The following is a 24,233-nucleotide window of genomic DNA, read 5'->3' on the forward strand; positions in this document are numbered from 1 at the left end:
TCCCCTGAATTCATGGTATGTCATTTCATTTTATGGGATGTTTGAAGCTCAAGTTCCGGCACATCAGACTTCCTATATTGATATTTCCAATTTTTCTCAAAAACAATAATTATTTGAATGGTTTAAATATATATTTTGGGTTACTTGTATGTTAATAGTATATATTGATATCAGAAATTCTCCAGTTATCATTGGAAGGAAGAATACAGTTCCTTTTACAACTATTGGGATATACAAATATAAAAAAAAGTTCATTTTGTTTCTGAACCCATGGTGTACTTAAATTCTTCAGAGGAGTCAAAAAAAGAAACATGAAAATTTATCCAGAAAGAATTGTGAATTACCCGAGATTTTATGATACAAAGAAATCGAGAATCTTTTAATTTTGCTCTCTTTGACTATCAAAAAAGACAAGTGATGATTATATTTCTTTTCTAAGTGTGTCTTTTTTCAGATATTCCCGTTTCCACTGTAGCTGCTGTAATTGTTAAGAACAATTTTGGCTTGCATTTTTCTTGACAATCTAATATTTTGAAGTGTATCCATCTTAATGGAGTAGAGTGAAAACAATCTTTTCTGCTTTCTACTTTCTCATCTTCATACAAGTTTTCAACTTTTCTTGTATAAAGATGGAGAAGTAGAAAAACAAAAACCAATCTCCTCTAAATAAACCTCTTTCAATTTAGGATCATCAATATAACTTAAAGCAAAGGAAATTCAATTATGAATTAGTGTATCTGTATCTTTACTGTATCTCCGAAAGTTTTCAATTTGATGTTTTCTCAAGGTATATTTTTCAACTTGAAGAGGAAATGTTTGAAAACATTCTTGCCGCACCTAATATCAAAGATAGAAAAACGTTTGGAATATTCAGGAGGAAATCCTAGAAAAGTAGGGAGGAGAAATACACCTGTGTTACATTTATTCGTTTCAGTACCATAAAATTGTTATCAACAACAATAGCGAACGTGTGTACACTTGAAACTTGACCATATACATACACAAAATATGTTTGTAAAGATGTAGCAAACATCCTTATAATTAGACTTTCCTCGTAACCCGTGAATAAATGTGAAGAGTTGAGAAAATGTCTATAGATATATTTTATATTTGCTACTTCTTTTGCCTACACATTTTAGTTTTTAATACATCAGTAAGTTTTGTTTTTACACAAGGACCACGAAGAATGAAATACAGTTTATATTTGCATGTTGCGAATGATATTAAAATGAGGCATGAAATGATTCAATTCAAAAACCCTACATCTGAACACAATACACTCTGCTTGCACATTTTGATCTGTATGCAAAGAACTGCTTATAACATTGCTTTCTAATGATTCTAATTCTTTCGCTTGCAGCTTTCTTAGAAGCTTATCTACTGCATTGAGAAAAAATATCCCTTCCATATTATGAATTATATTCGGTTTGTTCTTTTCGTACAGATTAACGATTTGTCTGCTTCTGATAAAAAAGGCAAATCTTATATTGGTATCTCAAGACTGCTATTTTAAGGTTTCGGTGAAATAATATTATACTAGCAATATCAGGGAAGGACTAATCAATTAATGGAAGAAAAAATATATTTGCAATGTGAAACTCAAGGTTGAATGAATTCGGGAAATTCTGGTCTAGACTTTATTTACAGAAGTTCCAAGATAATTCTGGTTAACTTTGCTCTGCTTAAAACCTGTGGTTGAGTGCCACCGTTAATAACAGTGTTAATTTTTTATATAAATGTATGGTTTATAGAGTCTTTGACAGATCTGATGTTGATAACAAACAAATCTTCGATTCACATTGCCTCACAGGGATTCATTCCTCACAAGGATCCAGATGTCAAGTGGTGTCAAGTCTGGTGACGTAACTGTATGTTCCTTTTAACTCCAATTGATTTGAGATATTTTTATTCAAGAACTATAAGATGTTGACATCAAAATCCTGAAGAAACCATCTTATTAATGCATCAGATTTGTAATCTGATCTTTTAACGAGTTCAATGATTAGGTCTCGAAAATATGTACAATATAGATTTAGACACGGTCTAAATTCTTTTTCACACTAGTTATAATTTAATTCTATTTTCCCACACTATGGGTATGATAAAATCGAATTAGATATTTTTTGCTACCACTTTTCGTTTTTGTAAACACATAATCGTTCTTGAACACATTTATGAAAAGGTTTAATGCCATACTTAACATCGAGAGCAATTTTCCATCCAAACCAAAAAAATACCTAAGATATGGATGTTATATTTAGTTGTAATTTATCGTCATCTATTGAAACTACTTTCAGTCAAAAGGGAAATGTCAATCTACGAAATTGCCGGTACTGGGTAAGGAATAATCCTTAAAGAACAAAACACTCCACACTCAGGACAAAACAGGAAGTTAATGTTTGGGATTGTAAAAGAGATATGATTGTAGGACTAACATACTTCAATAACAAATTCAATAGAACAAATTATTAGAGATACTACCAAAGAATACAAAGCCCATAGAAGCTCAGAACTGATATTTTCGTGTAACCTATAATTTTTAGTACTTACCCTGACCACCAGAGGGCAATGCTAGTACGATGTCGGTATTTAATGTAATTACAAACAGAATTGGGTAGCCTCAGTTGATAGGGTAAAGGAGCCAGGCTCCAACCTGAACGAAATCGAGACGACTTTCTACAATTGGGTAGCAGTCGCTGACAAACCAGTCGGCTTTTTAATTTAGTTTAATTTTGGCGTACATCCCGATTCGATATGATCGCCCTCTGGCGATGGCAGAACGAATAGAAATAATCGTCTGTTACCAGATAAACATATATTTCAAGATGATACACCTCATTTTGTTTCACAAACCAATGGGTTAGTAGATGAGGAGCACTAAGAGTCGACTATATTTCTGGAACTCTCACTACTGACCCAAGTATGTCGAAGTAGCTTAGTTAATTTGAATAACTTGAAAACATAAACCATTTAATCCTATAGAAGGCATTTTCACTAAAATTGTGCCCAGAAATTATAATGTTGTTTCTATGCATTTGAATATAATACATTTCGTTATTGGTAATGTAATGTGTTATGTAATTTCTATTATGTTCATTTCTTTAATAAATATTTCAGATGCTCCATGCTAAAACACTGGAATTGACATTTGTACACAACGTGTTTGGAAGCATCTTCAGAGCCAGTCTTTTTATCATTTTTCTGTTTTTCAATAAATTATCAATGTTTCACATACCTGTAGCAGATTTTTACATAATAACGAAACGATTCAACTATAATATACTAAAAAATATCCAAACGGATTAAACAAATTCACACTATATGAAACGTCTAGATCACAATTTACTGATTTTATTCCACTTTGATAGTTCCTACCATATGGTTTAAAAATAATACTTTTTAATCTATCGCCGCTCAGCAATTAATATCCTGAAAAATAATTTATACTTTCCTTACGATCTTTTTATAAGCATGGATATAAATATATAATATTACTTCTTTATTTTTGTAGGAATAAAAGAGTTACATTTCAATTAACTTACTGTTTGTTAACAACTTAAAACAAAAGGCAAATATTTCAAATGGTATTCCATAAAAATAAATTGTCATACATATTATCTAACTTGACAAAATTGTAGAAATATACATCTTTCTTCCTACAAAAACTATTTTTCAAGAAATCCAGTATTATAAGGTTTGGATTTGGAATGAGATCATTTCTAACCACCTTCTCAGTCACAGAATAAAGCCAGATGTGTAATTTTTTTCAGCTGGTTTACTTGAATTGTTCATCCCTGCTATTGCGCATGAAATAATATTTTCCATTCATTCCAGTTATTGATACTCAAGAACATCTATACACGAATATTTCAAGAACACTATCAATCAATAATTTGGATTGACAGTATCTCTATTTTATACAAGTGAGGTGGCACAAGTGAAAAAGTTGAAAAAACAAATAACGAATATGACTCCAACTTCTCACTCATCATAACTGTGACACTCTTTTCTAAGCTCTTTTCGCCAACTTTGACTTTCATCACTGAATTGATCTATTTAGATCAATTCTTGATGACATCAACTTGGTTTGTGAAACGCTAGCTGAAAAAAGTGTTTTAGTTGTGTTATATAATAGAAGTATTTTTGCTGGATTCATTCTATATGAGAGTTTCCAGTTCTGCCTTTTAGTAATAAATACGACTTCATTGGTACAGTGAATCTCAACTTTGATATAGATACCAGGGTCAAAAGACACTAAGGAATTGAATGAAGAAACAATCTTATTAACAATTTTGTGGCGATTTAAATCAAGTAAGTTACTACTTGAATGAGTTGAACAAAAGCAGAAAAAAGTAAAACAGTGGCACTCATGGTACCACGCAATACAAAGAACTGTCAGCTAAAGTATTATCTGTTGAAAGAAATCTCTTTAAAATCTGTTTTTTCCGTTAACCAGCTGTCGCACCCCTGCGAACGACAACCCTCAGAAGTCGAAACTTGTGAGAGCTAAGGATTAACAAGGCCTTACTTTTTAACGTGTGATTCCTAACACGGGTTGGACGATAGCAAGTGAAAATCGATCGTTCAGACTGGGGCTTGAACCACCGACCAACACGGTAGTCAATTCGAGTGAGTGAACAAAGCACCCACGTCGAACCGCCTGGAACTAGAGACTATTTATTCTGTAACATTCGTTTTGACAAATTGTCAAATTTTTGAAGTTGATCTACTAGCATCTAACATCAACCCCTGGCAGTCTAATCGAATTCGACAGTATCCTTGTGATTCAGCATTCCAAAACCCATGTGAGTTACAAACAAATCGAATATGTTCAACAATATGTAGATACGATGTTATCTTCTCTTACGAAGACGCCATCTATGTGGGAGCAATCCACGACTATCAAAAATAAACGAGGCTCTTCAAAATGGTCAAAGCTAAGCTTCGAAATCAACCGCCGAACGAGATTCGTTCTCTCTCTTTGACTGCAGCTTTCACTGCAAGGCCATTAAATGATACCAGGTTGGCATGGTTGTTTTTTTTTTCACTAGAATTACATTTATAAAGTTATTGTGAATGTATATTTTCTTCAATTCAAAATCAAAATGGACCCTAAACACTAAACAAAAGATGTGATTCTATGATACGAAAAATATTTTTGGCATTTTCACTTTGTCAATCATTTGTCTTTTGAATATCATGTTTTTATTTCACATATTCCAAATAATTGACATAAACTTTGTTACTAAATGAATTTTCAGAAGATTTTTATCAACAAGAACCCCAGTTTACAATAACAACCACAGAAGAGATAGACCCAGTCACTGGAGCAAAGTAAGTTTTTTTAAATTGTTTTCAGTTTTAGTTGATTTAAACTTTCATTTCTGTTTTATGTAATAGGTATTTTTTATGTAGTTTTTCATACAAACATATATCAAGAAAACATCGGTTAAGAAATGAAGGAGAAGTAATAGATTTCCACTACTTGCATTGATGAAACAAACGATTTGTGTAATATATCTGTGTTAATCTTCTTATGAAAATCTTCAGTGGGATACCAAGGTTGTTGTTACACATTTTTGAGAAATTATTTTGATAATAAAAGTATACCTATATGATCAAACAATAATTTTTATTAACTACTACTGTTTGTCATTTCCCTTCAGATCCTGTGAGGTCAATCTACTGAAAAGCTATAAGCTTTAGTTGTAGGGAAAGAGAGAATTCTTGGGTTTATTTCTATTAATTAAAAACAGAACTCTCTGACATAGAGCTAATCCAATACAAGCCCTTCTCTCAAACACCAGAATTGCAACACTATCCTCGACGCACATTTCACAAACGAATTTGGCGTCTTCAAGCACATGCTTCACCAACCAAGTTGGCGTCCCTTGGGGATAGTGTTGCAGTTCTGATGTTTGGGTGCTTGTTTTGGATCTACTTACATTAGTCGGAATCCAAAACTTAATCAACGAAATGAGAGGCAAAACCAACAAAATGATTCATGCTGTAGGTACTTTCAAATTAGAATATTGTTGTAAATCATGCACGTAAGAAAATAACGCCGGCCGCCGCTGGTAGCCATAAACCAGGCGTGACGTGGCTAAGAGCGCTAGAGTGCACGATGATTCCCCGCCAATCGAGAAGCAACGAGAATAATGCTACCGACTTCGACAGCACTTCGGAGAAATTTCGACAACACTCGATTACGATATTTAAAGGCTAGCCACGAGGCTATCGAGACAGTCAAGTGGACGTTACAGTGCGGTACGCGAAGTGATCTAGTAAGGCGATAGACATTCAAATAATAGTTGAAGTTTTAGTTAAAGTATTTGTGTATTTAAAGTGAAATAAAGTTAAGTTCGATTATTCAGTGTAGTCAATTATTGCTCAACCCACGGAAAAACGCAACATTTGGTGTCGGAAGTGGAATAATTGACTGAAAATTTTCTGTTTTATGGTGAAAACAAGGAGTGTCGATTACGACGAAATGGAAAAGCTTGAGAAAATGTGTGAGGCTTTGCAAGCGAGCCTGGCAGAGAATGAAAATCACAAAAGAGAAGAAGAACGAAATGAAGATCGTGAATTACTACTAGGTATTCAGGAAAAACAGGAAAAAGGCAGAGACGTGCTGGTGAATATTCAAGAAAAACAGGAAAAAGACAGAGACTTGCTGGTAAATATTCAGGAAAAAGACAATCAGATGTATCTTCATCTATTGGAAAATTTAAAATCTTCTCAAGTGAGTAAAGAAGAGGTACAGGAATTTATTCAGGAAGAATTTGGAAAAGTGTTTCAGGAAACTAAGGAGGGATTAGAAAAAGCACTCGATGAGAAGCTTGAGGGGGTTGAAAAAAAATTTGAAGAGGAGCTTGAGAAAAAGCTTGAAGGAGACGACAAAAAGTTTGAAGAGCTTTTCCGGGAACTTCGAAAAGAATTACCGTAACCGAAAAGGATTACTGTAGAAAAATGCAAATCGGAAACATCTTCCCCTTCTAGTAGTAGTTTCATTAAAACTCCAACTTTCGATGGCGAATCTTCATGGTCATTTTATCTCAGACAAATTAAGGCCGCTGCAAAAAATAATGGATGGAGAAATGAGGAGAAAGCAACAGCTCTCATACTGGCACTACCAGGAACTTCCAAAATTCTGCAAAACATTCCAGTGAGTAGACAAAAGGATCATGAAGCAGTCGTATCATATGGTAGTGAGCACCTTCAACAAGTCTACTAAGCTCAACTGAAGGTGAGATCTCAAGGTCCATCAGAAAGTTTGCAAGAGTTTGGAGCTGAAGTCGAGAGGTTAGTAAGAGTCGCCTACCCAGAAGCGATGGAAGAACCCACAAATTCCAGATGATCCTTCCTAAGACGTGTATCCCGAATATCCTAGAACAGCTCCATGATGGTCGCATTGGAGGGCATTTCGGAGTAAATAGAACTCTAGCGAGAGTGCGTCAGAGGTACTATTGGGTAAATTGCCGTTGAGACGTGGAAGAGTGGTGTGAGCGCTGTGACCTGTGCTCTTCGAGAAAGGGTCCGAAGACAAGACAGAGAGGAAAGTTGAAGCAGTACCTCAGTGGGTGCCCTTTCGAGAGAATAGCAGTCAACATTTTGGGACCACTCCCTATGACCACATCCGATAACAAGTACCTTATGATTGTGATGGACTACTTTTACAAATGGTCTGTAGTACTAGCTTTATCCAACCAAGAGGCTAAAACGGTGGCAGTAGCCCTGTTGCAGAACGTAATTGCTAGACACGGAGTACCCCAAGAACTACACTCGAATCAGGGCCGCAACTTCGAATCGGATTCATGGAAGAAAATGATGACTCTATTGGGAAAAAAGAAGACAAGAATAGCTGCTCTTCACCCACAATCCGATGGAATGGTCGAGAGGCATAATCGCACCATCAATAACTACCTCTCAACTGATTGGTAGTAAGCCAGTTACATCATTTTTTGTGTTACAAATTGACATTAAAATAAAGATGAAATCTCCTATTTGGGCTTTGAAAAAAATTTATAATGTGGTGACTCTGCAATGATTCTTATATTTCATGAGGTCATATTATCTGCAGCATGGACTGCCTACTATTCAATCATTGAGAGTCAGTAACGTTATGGGAAACATACTGAGACTCTGACAGTCAGGTGCCAGAGTCGTTATATAGAAACGAGCCCTGAGAAGTGTATATAAAGTAAACTTTCGAGATTCATGTTCTAAAATTTCTAAAAATGATAAAATCCTGACATTGTTTGATATTTTCATTATAAATATAGAAAATAATTTGAGAATAACATCAAAAGAGGAAATATTTATCAAGGAAAACTCTTCCACTATCTGGTTTATCACTAGTAAAATAATCTTTAATATATTGGAGCAAACAGAAAATCTGTTTTTCCTCACGAAATATATTTATCAAGGAAAACTCTTTCACTATCTGGTTTATCACTAGTAAAATAATCTTCAATATATTGGAGCAAACAGAAAGTCTGTTTTTCCTGACGAAAAAAGTCTCTGCAGACTTCACTTCAATTATAGTATTTTAATTTTTTTAGTAACTGAATGCTATGGATGTGGACGTAGTTTTCATGTAATTGTATTGAATTTGTCAACAAAATGTTATCATTTTGGACAATAAAACTTATCTATTTGTTTAACAATTCTACCCCTTACTCTGTTTTCAGAATTACAAGAACGGTTAGGACAGCAAGCCAAATGATATCGTCACCATCAAATCAAAGTGAAGCTGATTTTCGACATTCAGTGCAAACTGCCTTGGATCAGTTCATGGCTGAGGAGCGAAATCCTCATTAAAATAAGAAGCCTATATAGATTGTAGGGGCAATACAATTGCTACTTAAATCAAATTGGAAAGGCTATTTTTATCGACGTTCTTTGAACAGTATTGTCCCAGTGATTTATTTATACACTTTTTAATTGTATTTATTATTACTTGTATGCTGCTTCTCAGATTATTGAACGATTTTTATTTCACTTGAATGCTCTATTCAAATTCTTAAATGATTATAATTTTCAATGACCAATTATGACAGTTGTGAGATTTTAATACTTATTATTGTATAGCAAGTTATAAATCAGCGAGGTGTTCTAAAATCAATGTACATTTTACTACTTAAAAAATATTTTCAAGTTTTTAAAGAAAAGTTATACAATAAAGTTATATATAAATGCATTTTCAGCTTAGCTAGAAAAAAGTTGTTCAATTCCAGTTGGTTACATAATTAATAGCTGTTATGTATAGTGCCTAGACTATGGTTTTTACTTAAAAAATATTTTTATGTAAGAATTGTTGTTTTCAATTAAATTCATGGTGGTGCAAGAACTTCATTCATTCAAGGGTACTAAAAGTTTCCATATAGTTGATTGTAAAAGTTTTATTATAAATATATAGATTTTAATATATTCAAGAAAAATGCTTTACATTTCTAATTAGAAATATTATATTATAGAAATCAATTTGTTCTGGAATATTTTTTTTAATAAATGTGTGATGTACATTTTTCTTTCAAACCGTCTTTTATTTTATCATCTTGGTAATTGTTTCATAGAAAAAAACGTTTTGTCACTCTCCATTATTACATAGAAAGTGGGAAGTTTCCGAAAAAGAAAGAAATTATTGAAATACAATTGAACAGGTATCATTCACAGGATTCCTACACAACATACTAAATGAAAAGATCATGCACAGACGTTTCATTTACATATAAACGAAGAAAAAATTCAAATTAACGATCACTGAATTATAAAAAATGATTTTTTTCCATTCAGTTTGTCTTGGAAACATTCGTGATGGAATTGAAACGGATGTGAAAGAGTATTGGTATTAAATTTTACTTACGTGGAAAACTTTCAATCTTCAACTTGGAAGTTTCAGGTGAAACACTTGACTTCAACTCCTCGTTAGTATCAGTGGAAGAGACTCGTCTGCTTTGTCACAATGAAAGTTTGTGAAAATCAGTCATACAGTTAGTTAATTTGATCCAGCCATAGGTATTTTAAATATTACTGGAGTTTTTTCCCAACACCAAATCGTTATTTTCAACACCTCGACATGTGTTTTGATCACCAAGTGATCATCTTCAAAGAGGAAGATTAAAACAGTTTTAAAAGAAAGATTAAAACTGTTTTAATCTTCCTCTTTGAAGATGATCACTTGGTGATCAAAACACGTGTCGAGGTGTTAAAAATAACGATTTGGTGTTGGGAAAAAACTCCAGTAATATTCATTACTACACCAAAGGTTCCAAACAGTGCATCATAATAAGTACATAGGTATTTTGTTTGATTGGGAGATTAGTATTTGAAAAAAAAAATCTTTTTAGCTTTCTATTTCTCGATCATCATACAAACAATGGAAAACTCTTTGTCTTCATTGATGTATTTTATTACTTTCTTCTTTGGATGTTCATTTCCTTTTTTGTATAATGATGGAGAATCAGAAAGCCAAAAGGTTTATTTCCAAAAACTATTTTCCCCTGGAATATTCCCTTTTCAATTAATTGTTGTTTTCCACCAAAATAATTATTATTAGGGCCCAATGGGGCCAATGCAGAAAATTATAACTCTTTGAATTGGCACTTTCAAATCTGTCAAGCGACACTCAAAATCACTTTTCAAAATTCACCTTGAACCAATAATAATTATTATGGGGACCATGAAATAAAATACATCTATTGTACTAATCATTTTGAAATCAATATCTTATCTTTAATCCAATAGATAGTCAATATATGTGCAAAATTTCCACAGTTATAACTATACTCCAAAGAAATGAATGTTGTACAGAAAATAGAGATAGTTCAATGTATTTTTTCAATCTTGATAGCAAATGTAGGGACACTATTGAAACTCCTAATAGAGAGGGATGGAACATCTAGCACGTTGGAGGGATTACCAAATGTATCCTGGACACTACCGATTACTATGTATACACCTTTTTGGACAGTGTGTTACAGCCTTGACGGCATTGCTTCATTTTTGATACTTAAAACTGCATGTTCCTACGGAAAGTTTGATGGTAAGTACAAAAAATTACATCTCAATAAAAATGTATTTAGTTCTACATCCAACGGGCATTAATTATCCAAATTTTATTAATTTCTTTCAACATGAGATGTGGATAGATATGATTGGAATGTAGAAGTGAAACCTCTGACACAGTAAAGCACTATTCCCAAACACCAGAATTGCAATAGTCATTTCGAGTCACGAAAGTATATCCAGTTAGATAAAAATTAAGAGAGTTAGGAATTCATCTCCTGAAGACGTCAACTTGGTTGGTGATACGCGCGTCGATAAGAGTATTGCAGTTCTGGTGTTTGAAAACAGTGCATGTTTTGGATAGATATGTAAATAATGATAATAATAATGAAAAATTAATGATAAACAGTAAAAGTAGGTAAATAAAGAAATACTTGTAAAGGATAAATCACTGTGAATGGGTAGAGAGATGGACGAAAATATGGAAAATCCCTCAACTCTTTCAGTGTCACTCCTACTGTAAAAATACTTTAAGATAATTTGTTCCTCATGAAGGACACAGCTTTATAAGGTGTATATTGTTACGTTGGATTTTTATGCATTGGAAGCATTGTGTATCCACCGAGGGACTTTCTATTTTACAAGTATGTTATATCATGTGTCATCTATAATGAAATTTTTTCAACCATTCACCAAGCATAGACAGAATAATAATAACAACTAAATGGTATGACAACACGTCCAGTTGATACTGGGTCTACATTTGTTGATATTGGTCAAGAGGACGAGTGGGACATGACTCAGAAGAAATATGTGAAAGTTCCCAGACCTGAAGCAATAAGCTCATGTAATCAAAATATTGAAGGAGATGGTGAGAATGATATTTCATACCTTGAATCTTGCCTTGGACAATTTCTGGTTGGAATATAAACTACAGGCTCTTGCACTTTATGTACGGAAGAAAAGATTTTCTTGAATTCAGCAAAGCAGTAGGAGAGCACCTCATCTCATATACGGACCGTCTAAAAAGAGTACCACCAAGACAATCAGAATATCCACTATCATCTACTGAGAAGAAATGTAATGAAACAAGACTATTTGAAGAGCTGGCATATTAGAGTGATGTAAACGAAAAATCCACATATCCCAAATAAACTGTCAAAAAAAAATAATCCTAAGATTTTTACTATTGTTGAAACTGCACCAAGTTATATTGTCCCTGTTGACGGACCAGCAAACGGTTGAAATTATAATATTTTTCAAAGAATCTAATAGTTTAATTGAAACTTTTATATTTAATTATAGTGCTATTTTTTTAAAGCAATGTTCAGGCTATCTTCCAAGATGTCTGAGAAGAAAGGGTGAAACCTACTATTAAAATGCCTAACATTTGTTTTCTAATCCTTGCCCAGGGGCACTTAAATCGTGAATCGAGATGAAGTTAATAAAATCTTTGTCAATACCAAAGAAACCCGAATGAAAGGAAACAATGATATCAAAACCGATGCCAAGGGTGTAAAGAGAGATACCACCTGTTAACAAAATTCTGTTACACCTAGAGATGATTCAATTTCACAGCATATACCACCTGAAGAAGTTGCCCTTCCTCCTACCTTCTGATTAATATTCAGAGTATATGTTGAAACCAGCATTACCGTTCTCTGTTTTTACCAGAAGATTTCGTTGCACCAATATTTCTATGGATTGATTTCTTTTTTGGCCTACTTGAAATTTTCAACTTTCTGTAAACAACAGGATTCTAAATACATGATATTATGACCTATTTGGCGGTTGAAATGACTTTTTAATAATAATAATAATAATATTTATTCAGCATTTTGATTACATTTATGTAATGGGTAAACAAACATAGGCATCACAGAAGCAAAATTTCTGAAAAAATGTTCCTTTTGCGTGATAATCCCAAAATTAAAACTATATCTAATTTTAATTTACTAAGTATTCGATACAATGGATAGATTTAAACTATCAACTATAAATTAGCATAACGAAATGAATTATAGAAAAATAAACTGAATGATGGAATTGAAATGAATTACTTTTTATTGAATTCATTCTACAGTTTAATTCTCTCTTATGAAAGTTGTATTAAGTATTTTTTAGAAAGTGGGCTGATAAATAATTTGATGAAACGGAGTTCGACCAGAATTTTTTAGTTCTTTCTTAAACTTGAATTTATTTTGTTTATTACAGCAAAAGCCAAACATTTTATGCACAGGTTGGTCTAGGCACATTGAAATTAGGTTATTGCAGAATATGTGGGTCAATAACTAAATTATTAATCGGTTAAAAAAAATTGTGGAGTGACAATCACGACGTCCACTCAAGCTATTCATAGCATTTCTAGCTAACAATGCATCATGGGGAAATCTAATTGGTGGGTAAATATTGTCCGATCTATAGGAGAGAAGTTTTGCAAGACATACAAATGCTCTGTACAGAGGCGTATCATTACTTGTCCTCCAATGCTGTTGGCGTTTGGCATTGTCTGAATAATTCGTGTTGTTTCTGAAAAAATGTCATCACTTAACAAAAATTCATTTTTGGATAAGTGTATCATTATATAACATTTTAATGAACTGTACTACTACCTATAATACTAAATAAAATATGAAAAGAAATTACAAAGAAGTCATGTTTCATTTGCTACCCTAATTAAAACTAATTTAGTTACGACACTGGCCGGCAAGGGACTTATCGTAATTCAATAGTAATTTAGTTGGGAAAGTCTATACCTGCACGATCACTTCCCATCACGTTTGGCACTTGCTGTAATTAGTTGTATTTTTTCCGGTAATACTTTCCAGATCTTTGGGGCAAGATAACTAGTGTCTTTAACCTACCAATTTTGACATCTCGGAGCTAAAAATGTATTTTCTTTTCTTTGGGTATTATACATGTGTTCCACAGGTTTTATTTTTATTTTGTTCTCAACGACTTCTTCAGGCAGTGTAGCTGCCGTGTATGGCCGGCCGCACATTTCCTACAGTCAGATCCGATTGTCTGAAACGATTTCAAATCGGACCACCACCGTACATTGCCGACAAAATACTTCCGATTTTATTTTAATTTCGTTGTGCAATACAATACGATGAAGATTTATTGGCAATTGTGTTTCTACTCTCACAACGGAAGAAATAAATTAGACGACGCTATTGGATACATCCGTTGAATACAAAAAAAAATCAACAAAGTCAGTTTCACACTTTGCATCTCAAGTTACCTGCTCATGCAGATAAATTTTTCGATTATTATCGAATGTCAATTACGTCTTTCAATGAACTACTTAATTCAATTCAAGGGGATATAAAAAAAACGGGACACACACTTGAGACTTGCAATTTCCCCAGAAGAACGGTTAGCCATCACTCTCTGGTAAGAAAGTGTTTAGTATTAATTAGTTACAATGTAAGGTATAGTACAGTTGAAATAGCAAATGCGGTACCGTGAAAAATCAGTAAGTCGCCCCAGAGCGCTTCGGCACCCAAGATGTTTAGCCGACCCTTGCCCGCACAAGACTCTGCCTTCTGGGCGCACTCGTACGAGTGTACCACAAAAGGGAAATATAAAATAAAAAAAAGGTTTGGTACATAATATTTACTTATTATTATTATTGACTTGGAGAAACTCATATACTACAGCATAATCAACATGTCCTGACATGTTATGTTGTGAATGCTCCAAAGGCGATAGTGATGATTGTATTTGATATGACGGTACTGGCCCAGTGGTATTAATGTCTTGATTAGGACTTGGACTCTGAGCGAAGATCACCTGAGGGCTGAGGGCTCTGTGAGTAGCTGTGTGACGAAAGCGAAGAATAAACATTTCGTGTAGGTGGGGGTAATGTAATTTTCTACACTAGTTGTAACATTCCAATTTTGAAATCCATTTTCTGACTTTTTGTCATTGTTTTCAAGTCGCTTCGAAAACCTAACAGAAATTTTGTATCGTCGTCTTCAACTACAGGTTCTTGTTCCCTCTGCTTCATTATTTCCAGATTTGACTTGGTATATCTTTTTTAGCCGTCTTCCTTTCCTCAGATACTTCCTTCGTGATATGGTCTGTTACATTTGAGTTTTCCTCTACTCTATCTCCTTCTTGTCTAATCCCATCTGTGGAAGTTCCTTCATCTCCATTGTCCTTCGTGGCAGAAAAATACAAATCAAATCAACGTATGTGTTACTAAAATATTATATTATATTTACCGCCGACTCTGCATATTTGGAGTTAAAAATGTTAGTAGGTCGCTGTAAACATATTGCTTTTGTTTTTTAGCGCCTGATCCTGTTGGGGTATTTTTAATTTTATTAATATCTCTCCTAAAGCAGTCCCGAACGCTGTTCCATTTTTTTGTTTCTGCACCTGAAAATTAAACTTGTTGCATTAGAATTTTACAGATTATATATTATATATATATTATATATATATATATATATATATATATATATATATATATATATATATATATATATATATATATATATATATATATATATATATATATATATGCTGAACTGGTTTTTCCGGGTATTTGATCCGTGTATGTGATATTATCTCTAATTTCACCGACGTTTCGACAAAATCTCATTTGTCATTATCAAGGTGTGCTGTTACGTGTTCAGAAATTTGTTGACCTTGCTCAACTCACTTCTTACTATAATGGTAAAATGGTATTCGTTATGTGTTCAGAAATAGATAAGTCCATAAACCCTCTACTACCTACTATTTAAACGTTGTTGAGTTTTACCTGCGTTCTTCTTCTTCTTAGTTGACCTCATCTCCCCGTTAAGGTATTGAATATGAAATCTGAAGTTTTCACGGATAGGAATATGCTGAACTGGTTTTTCCGGGTATTTGATCCGTGTATGTGATATTATCTCTAATTTCACCGACGTTTCGACAAAATCTCATTTGTCATTATCAAGGTGTGCTGTTACGTGTTCAGAAATTTGTTGACCTTGCTCAACTCACTTCTTACTATAATGGTAAAATGGTATTCGTTATGTGTTACCATGGCCCATCATCAGTATGGTGCAGCCAAGTGTAAGGATGGGCAACACTTGGTTACCAAAAGATGGAAATACAAATGCACGGAGCCACCAGCAGGAGCCAACCGCACATTTGTGGTTTCAGTTGATAGATATATATATATTATATATATATATATATATATATATATATATATATATATATATATATATATATATATATATATATATATATGCTCAAATATGATTTCTTAATGGGAAGCAGAACCATATCTGCAATGGTCAGAGATACATGTGGAGCAATATGGAGAGTGTTACAACCTTTACAATTGCAACCACCATCATCAAAAGAACGATGGCATGAAATAGTCGAAAATTTTAACAGCAAAGCTAATTTTCCGAATTGCCTAGGAGCGGTAGATGGCAAACACATTCGACTTATTCGTCCACTGCATAGTGGTTCCAACTATTATAACTATAAAACATATTTTTCTTTAGTTCTGTTGGCTGTAGTTGATGCTGACTATCGTTTTATTGCAATTGGCGTGGGTCCATATATGGGAAAGACAGTGACAGCAGCATTTTTAATGATTGGACCTTTGGAAAAAAAACTTGCTAACAATGAGCTGAATTTACCCAGCCCAAAAGCGTTACCACATACAGACTTGCCACAGTTGCCACATGTATTTCTGGGTGACGAAGCTTTCCATCTAAATAAAAATTTCTTGAGGCCTTTTCCGAGAACAAATTTGATTCAACAACGTCGATTTTTTAACTATAGACTGAGTCGCCCCTAGAGTGCACCTTTGGCATACTTTCGAACAAGTGGAGGGTATTTCATACTAGTATGACTATTCCGGCTGATTTTGCAGTATTGGTGACAAAAACAGCTTGCGTATTACATAATTTTGTACGGGCAAGAGAAGACTATAGGCTTCACGTTAAGAAGATAATGGTAATTTTGTATCTCCAACATAACAACGTTAAAATTCCCATTGAAATGCGTTCAACAGCAATGAAACTAGTAACATTTCATTTTGTAAGTTGCTCAACTGATAATAAAATTTCATACGTTGCCGAATCGAAAAAAACTGGAAAACTCAGTCTTTCTTTTCTTTTCAGAACTAATCATTTCTTTTGATAAGACCTGCGTATATTCAATATGCCTAAAGCATTATCGAAATATTCTCAACAAATACTAAAAGTAAGTTAAGTAAGTTAAGTATAATAGCAATAAAACATATCAACAGTACAAAAAAAATAGAAAGTTCGAAATAGTGCACATGTTGGCAACGCCGTAACTTGTCATCTTGTGACGTCATTCTCTTTTTAACGTGAACAACCTATTTAACTTTGAAGATTCTCTTACTCATCATTTTGAAGATAATCTATTTCGATGTCCACAACATAGATATACTAATCAAAGCCGAAATATAGTGCCTTTAACAAAACTTAAAATAACTCAAAATATCCCAAACCTTACAGCTCTAGAAATATTTAATTCGATCCCGGAAAACATAAAAAGTAATAGCTCAATTTCATTTTCAAACAAAATCTGAAAGATTTTCTAGTGCAAAATTGCTTTCACTCTATAGACTAATTTTTAGAACATCACTTCTGAGGGATTTTTTTTTCTCATCTATTTATGTACTATGTACCTACTTATTTTCTTTAGATTATCTATTATATATAACCGTTTGTATGTTTTTTATGCGGTGTTTGCTATTCGTTTGTTGATGGTATATGCACTTTATATGAAACCCTTCCTTTGACTTTTTCCATACAGCCTGTACTGTCTGAAGGAAATAAAATCATATTATTATTATTATTATTATGTATTTGAGCCTCAGATGCTGCCCTATCTAAGACATTACCGTCTTTAAATAAGACGTCACTGGAGAACGTTCTTCCTTTGCCTAACAAAATTTTTAGAATTTTATTCTGCAAAGTATCCAGACATTTCAAGTAATACTATAAGAGAGTTGCGATTGAACCAAACCATAATACATATAATAGGGAATTTCGAGCCTTTGTTTCAATAGTTTCAAGCGAAACAAAAATCCTCGTTATTTTTGAGTTACATATAAAACGTGTGAATCCCATTTCATGTGTTGATTGATCATTAAACCAAGGTATTTGATTGAGGTACTTTCTGTAATAGATAAGTTCAATGATGTTGATGTTTTAAATCAATTGTTATTTTTAGGTGTATCTGGTTTCATTTTATATGGATTCACCTTAGCAGCTTGTTGGTCATGGTCAATTGTTTTGTTTATAGAAAAAATGACAGGACTGGTAAATATTTAATAGTATATGGGGGATTGCTTGATCAACGATTTTAATTTTTTAGGCATGGCTCTTAGTACTAATTGCATCGATAACATCTCTGGGAGTAAATCTCACTTTTTGGATTATCAATCGCGTTGCTGGCTATCTGTCAGTACCTGCCACAATATGGATCCTTTTTCTATTCATTTGGAATACAACTTTATCAAATAAGCAAATGTAAAGATTTATATTTTACTGGGAATACCGTCATCAAGAAATGTTGAAACAAACATTATTCATTAAAAATTATGAAAGAAAGAAATGAAAGAACAGGGGTAAAGCAATCAGAAGAATGAGTTTTTTTTATACTCATACAAATTATAATTTATAATGTTCACTTTCTCCCTCTTAGCAGATATTTCATCATAATTTGATTGAAATTTTTAAATTATTATCATGGTTAATTGATAAGTTTTCATACAGAAAAAAACAAGAGGAATTCAATGCACCTTCTATAGAATATTGCTAGAAAGGTTATATTTATATTATAAAACAGCCTAACACTCCTTTTATTGAATTGTAAAGTTTCTATAACCCTTCGATATTACATAATTATAATGCAAATGGAATAATCAAATTTCAAACCAGTTCAATTTTTCAACTGGGAAAAGGGTTTTCAGTAGGTACAAATAATTGTATTTTCGAAATCTCAATAAAATTGTCAATAATTTTCTTTATAAATATAAAGTTATTCCGGAACGGGAGTTTCCAATATAATAAACAAGATGCGGATTTTGAAAAATATTACAAAATCACTGAACTCAGTTTTATAGCAATGTTTTCATTTTGCTAATTATCTCATTATAAAGTAGAACTTCATGTGATAATAGTTGTAAGTTCATTAAGTCATATAATAATGAGATCTACACTTATCCTACAAGAAACGTGAACAATTTCCATATAGCTCGAACTTGAAATGTAAGCTCAATGAAGACATTTTTTTTTATTGATTTGGTAGTTACTTGATGAAAATCCATAGTAATTTCGAAAACTACACCTCATGATTTGATCTCCACAAACTTTATTTGAAAAATATATTACAACTGCTAACTCAGTAGCTTTATCAAGTGATTTAAATGATAAAGCTACTGTGGAGATCAAATCATGAGGTGAAGTTTTTGAAATCAATGAAAACATTATTTTTCAAGGGCTTAAGTGATTTAAGTAACCTCTCAAATGAAGTGAAAAATTCACCGTTTGTAAACACTTTCAAAATTCGTCTGAATGAATTGATTTTACCACTGTACATGTAAAAAGATGAATTATGGAGCATGTGTGTGAGTGTATTGTGTTGCTCATGTATACTGAGTGTACATGAGTATACTATGTGTATATTTTAACATTCTTTATATAGCATTAATTATTTTTTTATTACTAATCGTTATAAATGTATGTAAATTAGTATGTTCCTATTTCAAATAAAGATTATTATATACAGGTTATAATTAAATAAATGTAAAACATTTAAGGAGGTGATTCCTCATCGGAAAAAAAGATAGGATCTTTAATATAAAGAAATTTCATTGGAGCATCCCTTGTTAAGATACAGCCCCTTAAAGGGGGTACATAAAATTTGTATAACAATTTTTTTCACAAGCACTGAAAAAGTTACAATATTGAAATTAACCTGACGTTTTGCACTATCAAAAAGACACTTAGTCAGAAATTTATTTGGTTTACGCCATGGTTGTAAGGGGTGGAAAACGCAACCCCTAAAATTTATTTCCAATGTAACTTTTTGTCTTATTATTTGTTTACCGTTTAAAAATGTATTTCCAATAGTCTCTTTCATTCTAAACAAAAAATGTCTCTTGGGTTTTTTGCCCAAAATAAACCAGTTCGCAGCAAAAAATTATTTTAGGAACAACTATAGAGATACATCGTCTTAAACGCGAAAATACGAAACTAATCTATCTAGTAGGTCGTTATTAGCGATAGTGACAATTAAATTGGTATGACGCTGTCAGTTTGTGGATTTTTGAAATTGAATGAATACTAATTGTGTGTTGTTGTTCTGTTCTTAATTTGTTACTTTAATAATTCACTTGTTATTAAAATGGCATACACAAATGAGGAAATGGCTGATATGCATTACGTTTACGGTCTGTCGCAGGGGAATGGGTTAGAAGCTTCTAGCTAGAAGATATGCTGAAATGTATCCTCAACGGCAGCATCCTTCACATAGAATATTTGCTCGACTTTATCAACGATTACGAGAATATGGTTCATTCGACAAAAAAACGCATGATTGTGGTCATCATCGAGAAGTACGAACACCACAGCCTGAGGAAGCAGTACTTACTTTGATTGAAAAACAACCTACTACCAGTACTAGAAAGATTACTTAGACGACATTTGTCGTCTAAATTGAAGGTGTTGGGTGATGGAGCCGAACATGCAAGCGTTTATGATATGAGTGTATGCTATGATGAAAAACAAATCGAATTATGCCTTCGTGATGCTGAGAACTATTGGAGTGGTGCAGAAGTTTGTAACAAATTTTTGGATAATGAATTGGAATTGTGGCAACTTTGTGAGGTTATGATTGAACTGAACCTAAGAAGATTCCTGTATAGCCTCCAACCATACTTGCCAGAATGGATTATTCATCACTTTGAATTGAATGATGAAAATCGAGAGGAAATTGAAGATGGTCGCGAAAATGATGACTATGAGGAAGAAGTTATTTTAGATAGTCTGTATGTTCCTGTAAATCATAAATAATGTCAAATAAAAAACTTTGTATTATTTTCATGTTTTATTTATTTAAATCTCATGAAATACAATAGAAAATGATTACAAAACAATAAATATGATATAAAATACAATACATGATATTAGTCAGTTACAAATAAAAAAAAATGATCATAAAACAGTACATGATAGAGTGAAAAAAAAAAGTGTCAATATCTGCTATGAACTGAACCATCCAATGTATTGTATGTTAAAACTGTATCATGCAAAATTAATGCATATACTTTTGTGTTGTCTGGAAACTTGGTCTTCCTCGTCTCAAACTCAATCTTTATATCAATAGTTGATGATTTTGTTGCATTCGGTTGATGGGAACAATCGATGACGAATAGTGGATTCTCTCTAAATTGTCCAATGTCCATCAGAGGTTCACTCATATCTTTATCATAATAACTTCGCTGGAAACTCTCAAAAGCATAATAAGCAGGAGCATCAAGTTTTTTATCGAAATTCAAATTCCAACGCTCATATGGATAAACTTCAGAATTCAAGTATACTCGAATACTATTGATATCAACAGTTGTGAATTTTATAATATCTTGTGTTCTATCTTCAGATGTGGTAGTACTTTGGAATGCGATGATGACAAAACGAGGAGTTTCCAATGCGTTAGTTGTTTTGATGGCCCATATGTCTGAAGAAGTCCCATGTAATGATGGTAGTTCATAGAGGTCCCACATACGATACGCCAACTTGATTTTGGCATTCAGACCGCTTTTGTTTATTCTACTCAAAAGTTTGAGCTTGTGTTTATCATCTGGTACAATATGTGTTATTTTCCATTCGATTTTATTTATTTCCAAATCAGGATCAACTTCACCTACATATGAGTTTTTGAATGATCGAGCGATAATCAAAATCAATTCCTGTTTGGCATTCAAGATACTTTTGTTGTAATCTTCAGCAAAACCCATCAAATATTTCAGTGGTAGTTTTCCACTAAAAAATGTTGATCATATGACGGTATTTCGAATTTTAAAGGAACAACTCTTATACCCTTACCATCTGCACCGAGTACCGCGAGACTTTCCGAACCGTCTTAAATTTTGCAATTAGATGCTGGAAATGATTACAAGAAATTGTGACTTCCTGAAGACGATAGAATTCCCAGACAAATGTAGTTTTTCTCGGGACAAGATTATTAATTTTCATAATTACCACATATGGGCTGATGAAAATCCTCACGCTATTGTCGAAACTAACCATCAAGAACAGTTTTCTCTTAACGCGTGGCTCGGAGTTATTGGGGATGATTTAATTGGGCCTCATTTTCTACTTCCTCGATTAAATGGTGAGACATACGTTCAATTTTTAAGAGATGTGCATCCAGTACTACTGGAGGAAGTTCCTTTGTGCGTCAGAAGGGATATGTTTTTTATGCATGATGCGGCTCCCGCCCATTTTAGTCAAGTAGCACGTCAGCATTCAACTGAAACATATGCAAATCAGTGGATAGGTAGAGGAGGACCACAGAACTGGCCCGCTCGATCCCCGGATCTCAACCCTCTCGATTTCTCTATTTGGGGCCATTTACAGCATTTGGTTTATGGTACTCCTGTTCGCGATGTAGAGGACTTAAGAAACCACATCATCGATGCGTGCAGGGTAATCAGAGAGACTCCAGGAATATTTGAGCGAATACGTGGCTCAATGCGCTGACGTCTAGACGCATGCGTAATGTCTGAAGGTAGACATATTGAACATTTACTATGATTTCTACATGTTGTGTGTTTTGTTATTAATAAATTAGTTTTGTTTATTACCCTTTAATCGTTGAATGCAGGTACTAACTACAAAATAACAATAAATCCAGTTCGCATTTATGACGATGTATCTCTGTAGTTCGTAAAATAATTTTTTGCTGCGAACTGGTTTATTTTGGGTAAAAAACCCAAGAGACATTTTTTGTTTAGAATGAAACAGACTATCGGAAATAAATTTTTAAATGGTAAACAAATAATAAGACAAAAAGTTACATTGGAAATACATTTTAGGGGTTGCGTTTCCCTTACAACCATGGGGTAAACCAAATAAATTACTGGCTAAGTGTCTTTTTGGTAGTACAAAACGTCAGGTTAATTTCAATATTGTAACTTTTTCAGTGCTTGTGAAAAAAATTGTTATACAAATTTTATGTACCCCCTTTAAGGGGCTGTATCTTAACAAGGGATGCTCCAATGAAGTTTCTTTATATGAAAGATGAGGAATCACCTCGTTAAATGTTTTACACTTATTCAGTTACACCCTGTATTATAATTTGTACATACATTTTTTTTCATCACCGATGTTTCTATAACCATTTCAATTCAGTTTATTCTTCCAAGCAAAAAATAAATTCTTATAATTAGGGACTAAAACTATGTACCATTCTCAAGTACGAATAAAGTTTCTAAGAGAAGTAGACGTTTTATTGAAATCGAAAACTGCAGTATATTCTAACATTTTGGAAAAGAATGGTTTTGACTTTCTACTTCTCCATCTTGATACAAAAAATGTGGGAATCTTCCAAAGAAAGGAAGGAAGCAATCAATTTTAAAAAGGTAACTTAATACATTTCTTTCCCAAAAAATTAATCTCTCCTAAAAATATACCCCTTTCAATTTAAATTTTTAACCTTTTTTGAAGGTATGCTAGAAGATTTGGCTTATGTTCAAAAGCAAGTATGATAGAAAATAATGACAAGGTAAAAAAGTTCGTTCGATAAGTAAAATACTGGGAGCAGTAAATTTCAAATTCAATAAAATCAAATCTTTACACACTAAAATTATATTACCACTGGTAAAATTCCTGATGTCTGCTAATTTTGTGCCTTTCAAATGCAAGTTTATAATATTTTTAATATAACTTTGAATATATTTCTCAAGTCATTATATATTATGTATGTTTGAATTATAATGTATTAGTCTAGTTCACATGTACTTTTTTTTTAACATTTTTCAGCCCTGGGTGTCATTCGATTCGTATTTTTGCCTAGAAAGTTTAAGGAAAGGTCCGAAAACGCGTCGATAAAAATTACAAAAGTTATAAACCATTAAGTGAAAAAAAAATGGGGCTTTAGTTTTTTCTTAATATCTCGGAAAATTTTCAAAATTTTGGAAATTTGAATGAATTTGCGTAAAAGAAGTCCCGACT

The 24,233-nt window shown here is 33.0% G+C and overlaps 2 protein-coding genes across 10 annotated transcripts in view; both read left to right on the top strand.

Annotated features, from left to right (window-relative positions):
- Window positions 1-9,537, top strand: part of LOC111507953 (uncharacterized) — a 247,589-nt gene extending 238,052 nt beyond the window's left edge. For 8 of the 9 annotated variants that reach the window (XM_074169587.1, XM_074169622.1, XM_074169589.1 and 5 more), the window contains 2 exons: window positions 5,262-5,334; window positions 8,691-9,537. In XM_074169587.1, coding sequence (XP_074025688.1) covers window positions 5,262-5,334; window positions 8,691-8,820 — 203 coding nt within the window. In that variant the 3' untranslated portion in view covers window positions 8,821-9,537. The remainder of the gene's footprint in view (window positions 1-5,261; window positions 5,335-8,690) is intronic. The other variant, XR_012464096.1, reaches the window with a different exon arrangement.
- A 1,204-nt stretch (window positions 9,538-10,741) lies between these two features.
- Window positions 10,742-23,499, top strand: LOC111507954 (uncharacterized). Its single transcript, XM_023163345.2, has 3 exons — window positions 10,742-11,044; window positions 18,226-18,314; window positions 18,370-23,499. Exons 1-3 carry the CDS (start codon window positions 10,798-10,800, stop codon window positions 18,526-18,528), a joined length of 495 nt encoding a protein of 164 aa, XP_023019113.1. The 5' UTR covers window positions 10,742-10,797; the 3' UTR covers window positions 18,529-23,499.
- Window positions 23,500-24,233: the final 734 nt, after the last annotated feature.

Source organism: Leptinotarsa decemlineata, unplaced genomic scaffold, assembly GCF_025532065.1.
Source record: "Leptinotarsa decemlineata unplaced genomic scaffold, Ldec_3_MD MMD2_P_RNA_scaffold_11, whole genome shotgun sequence".
NCBI classification, from domain to species: Eukaryota; Metazoa; Arthropoda; class Insecta; order Coleoptera; family Chrysomelidae; genus Leptinotarsa; species Leptinotarsa decemlineata.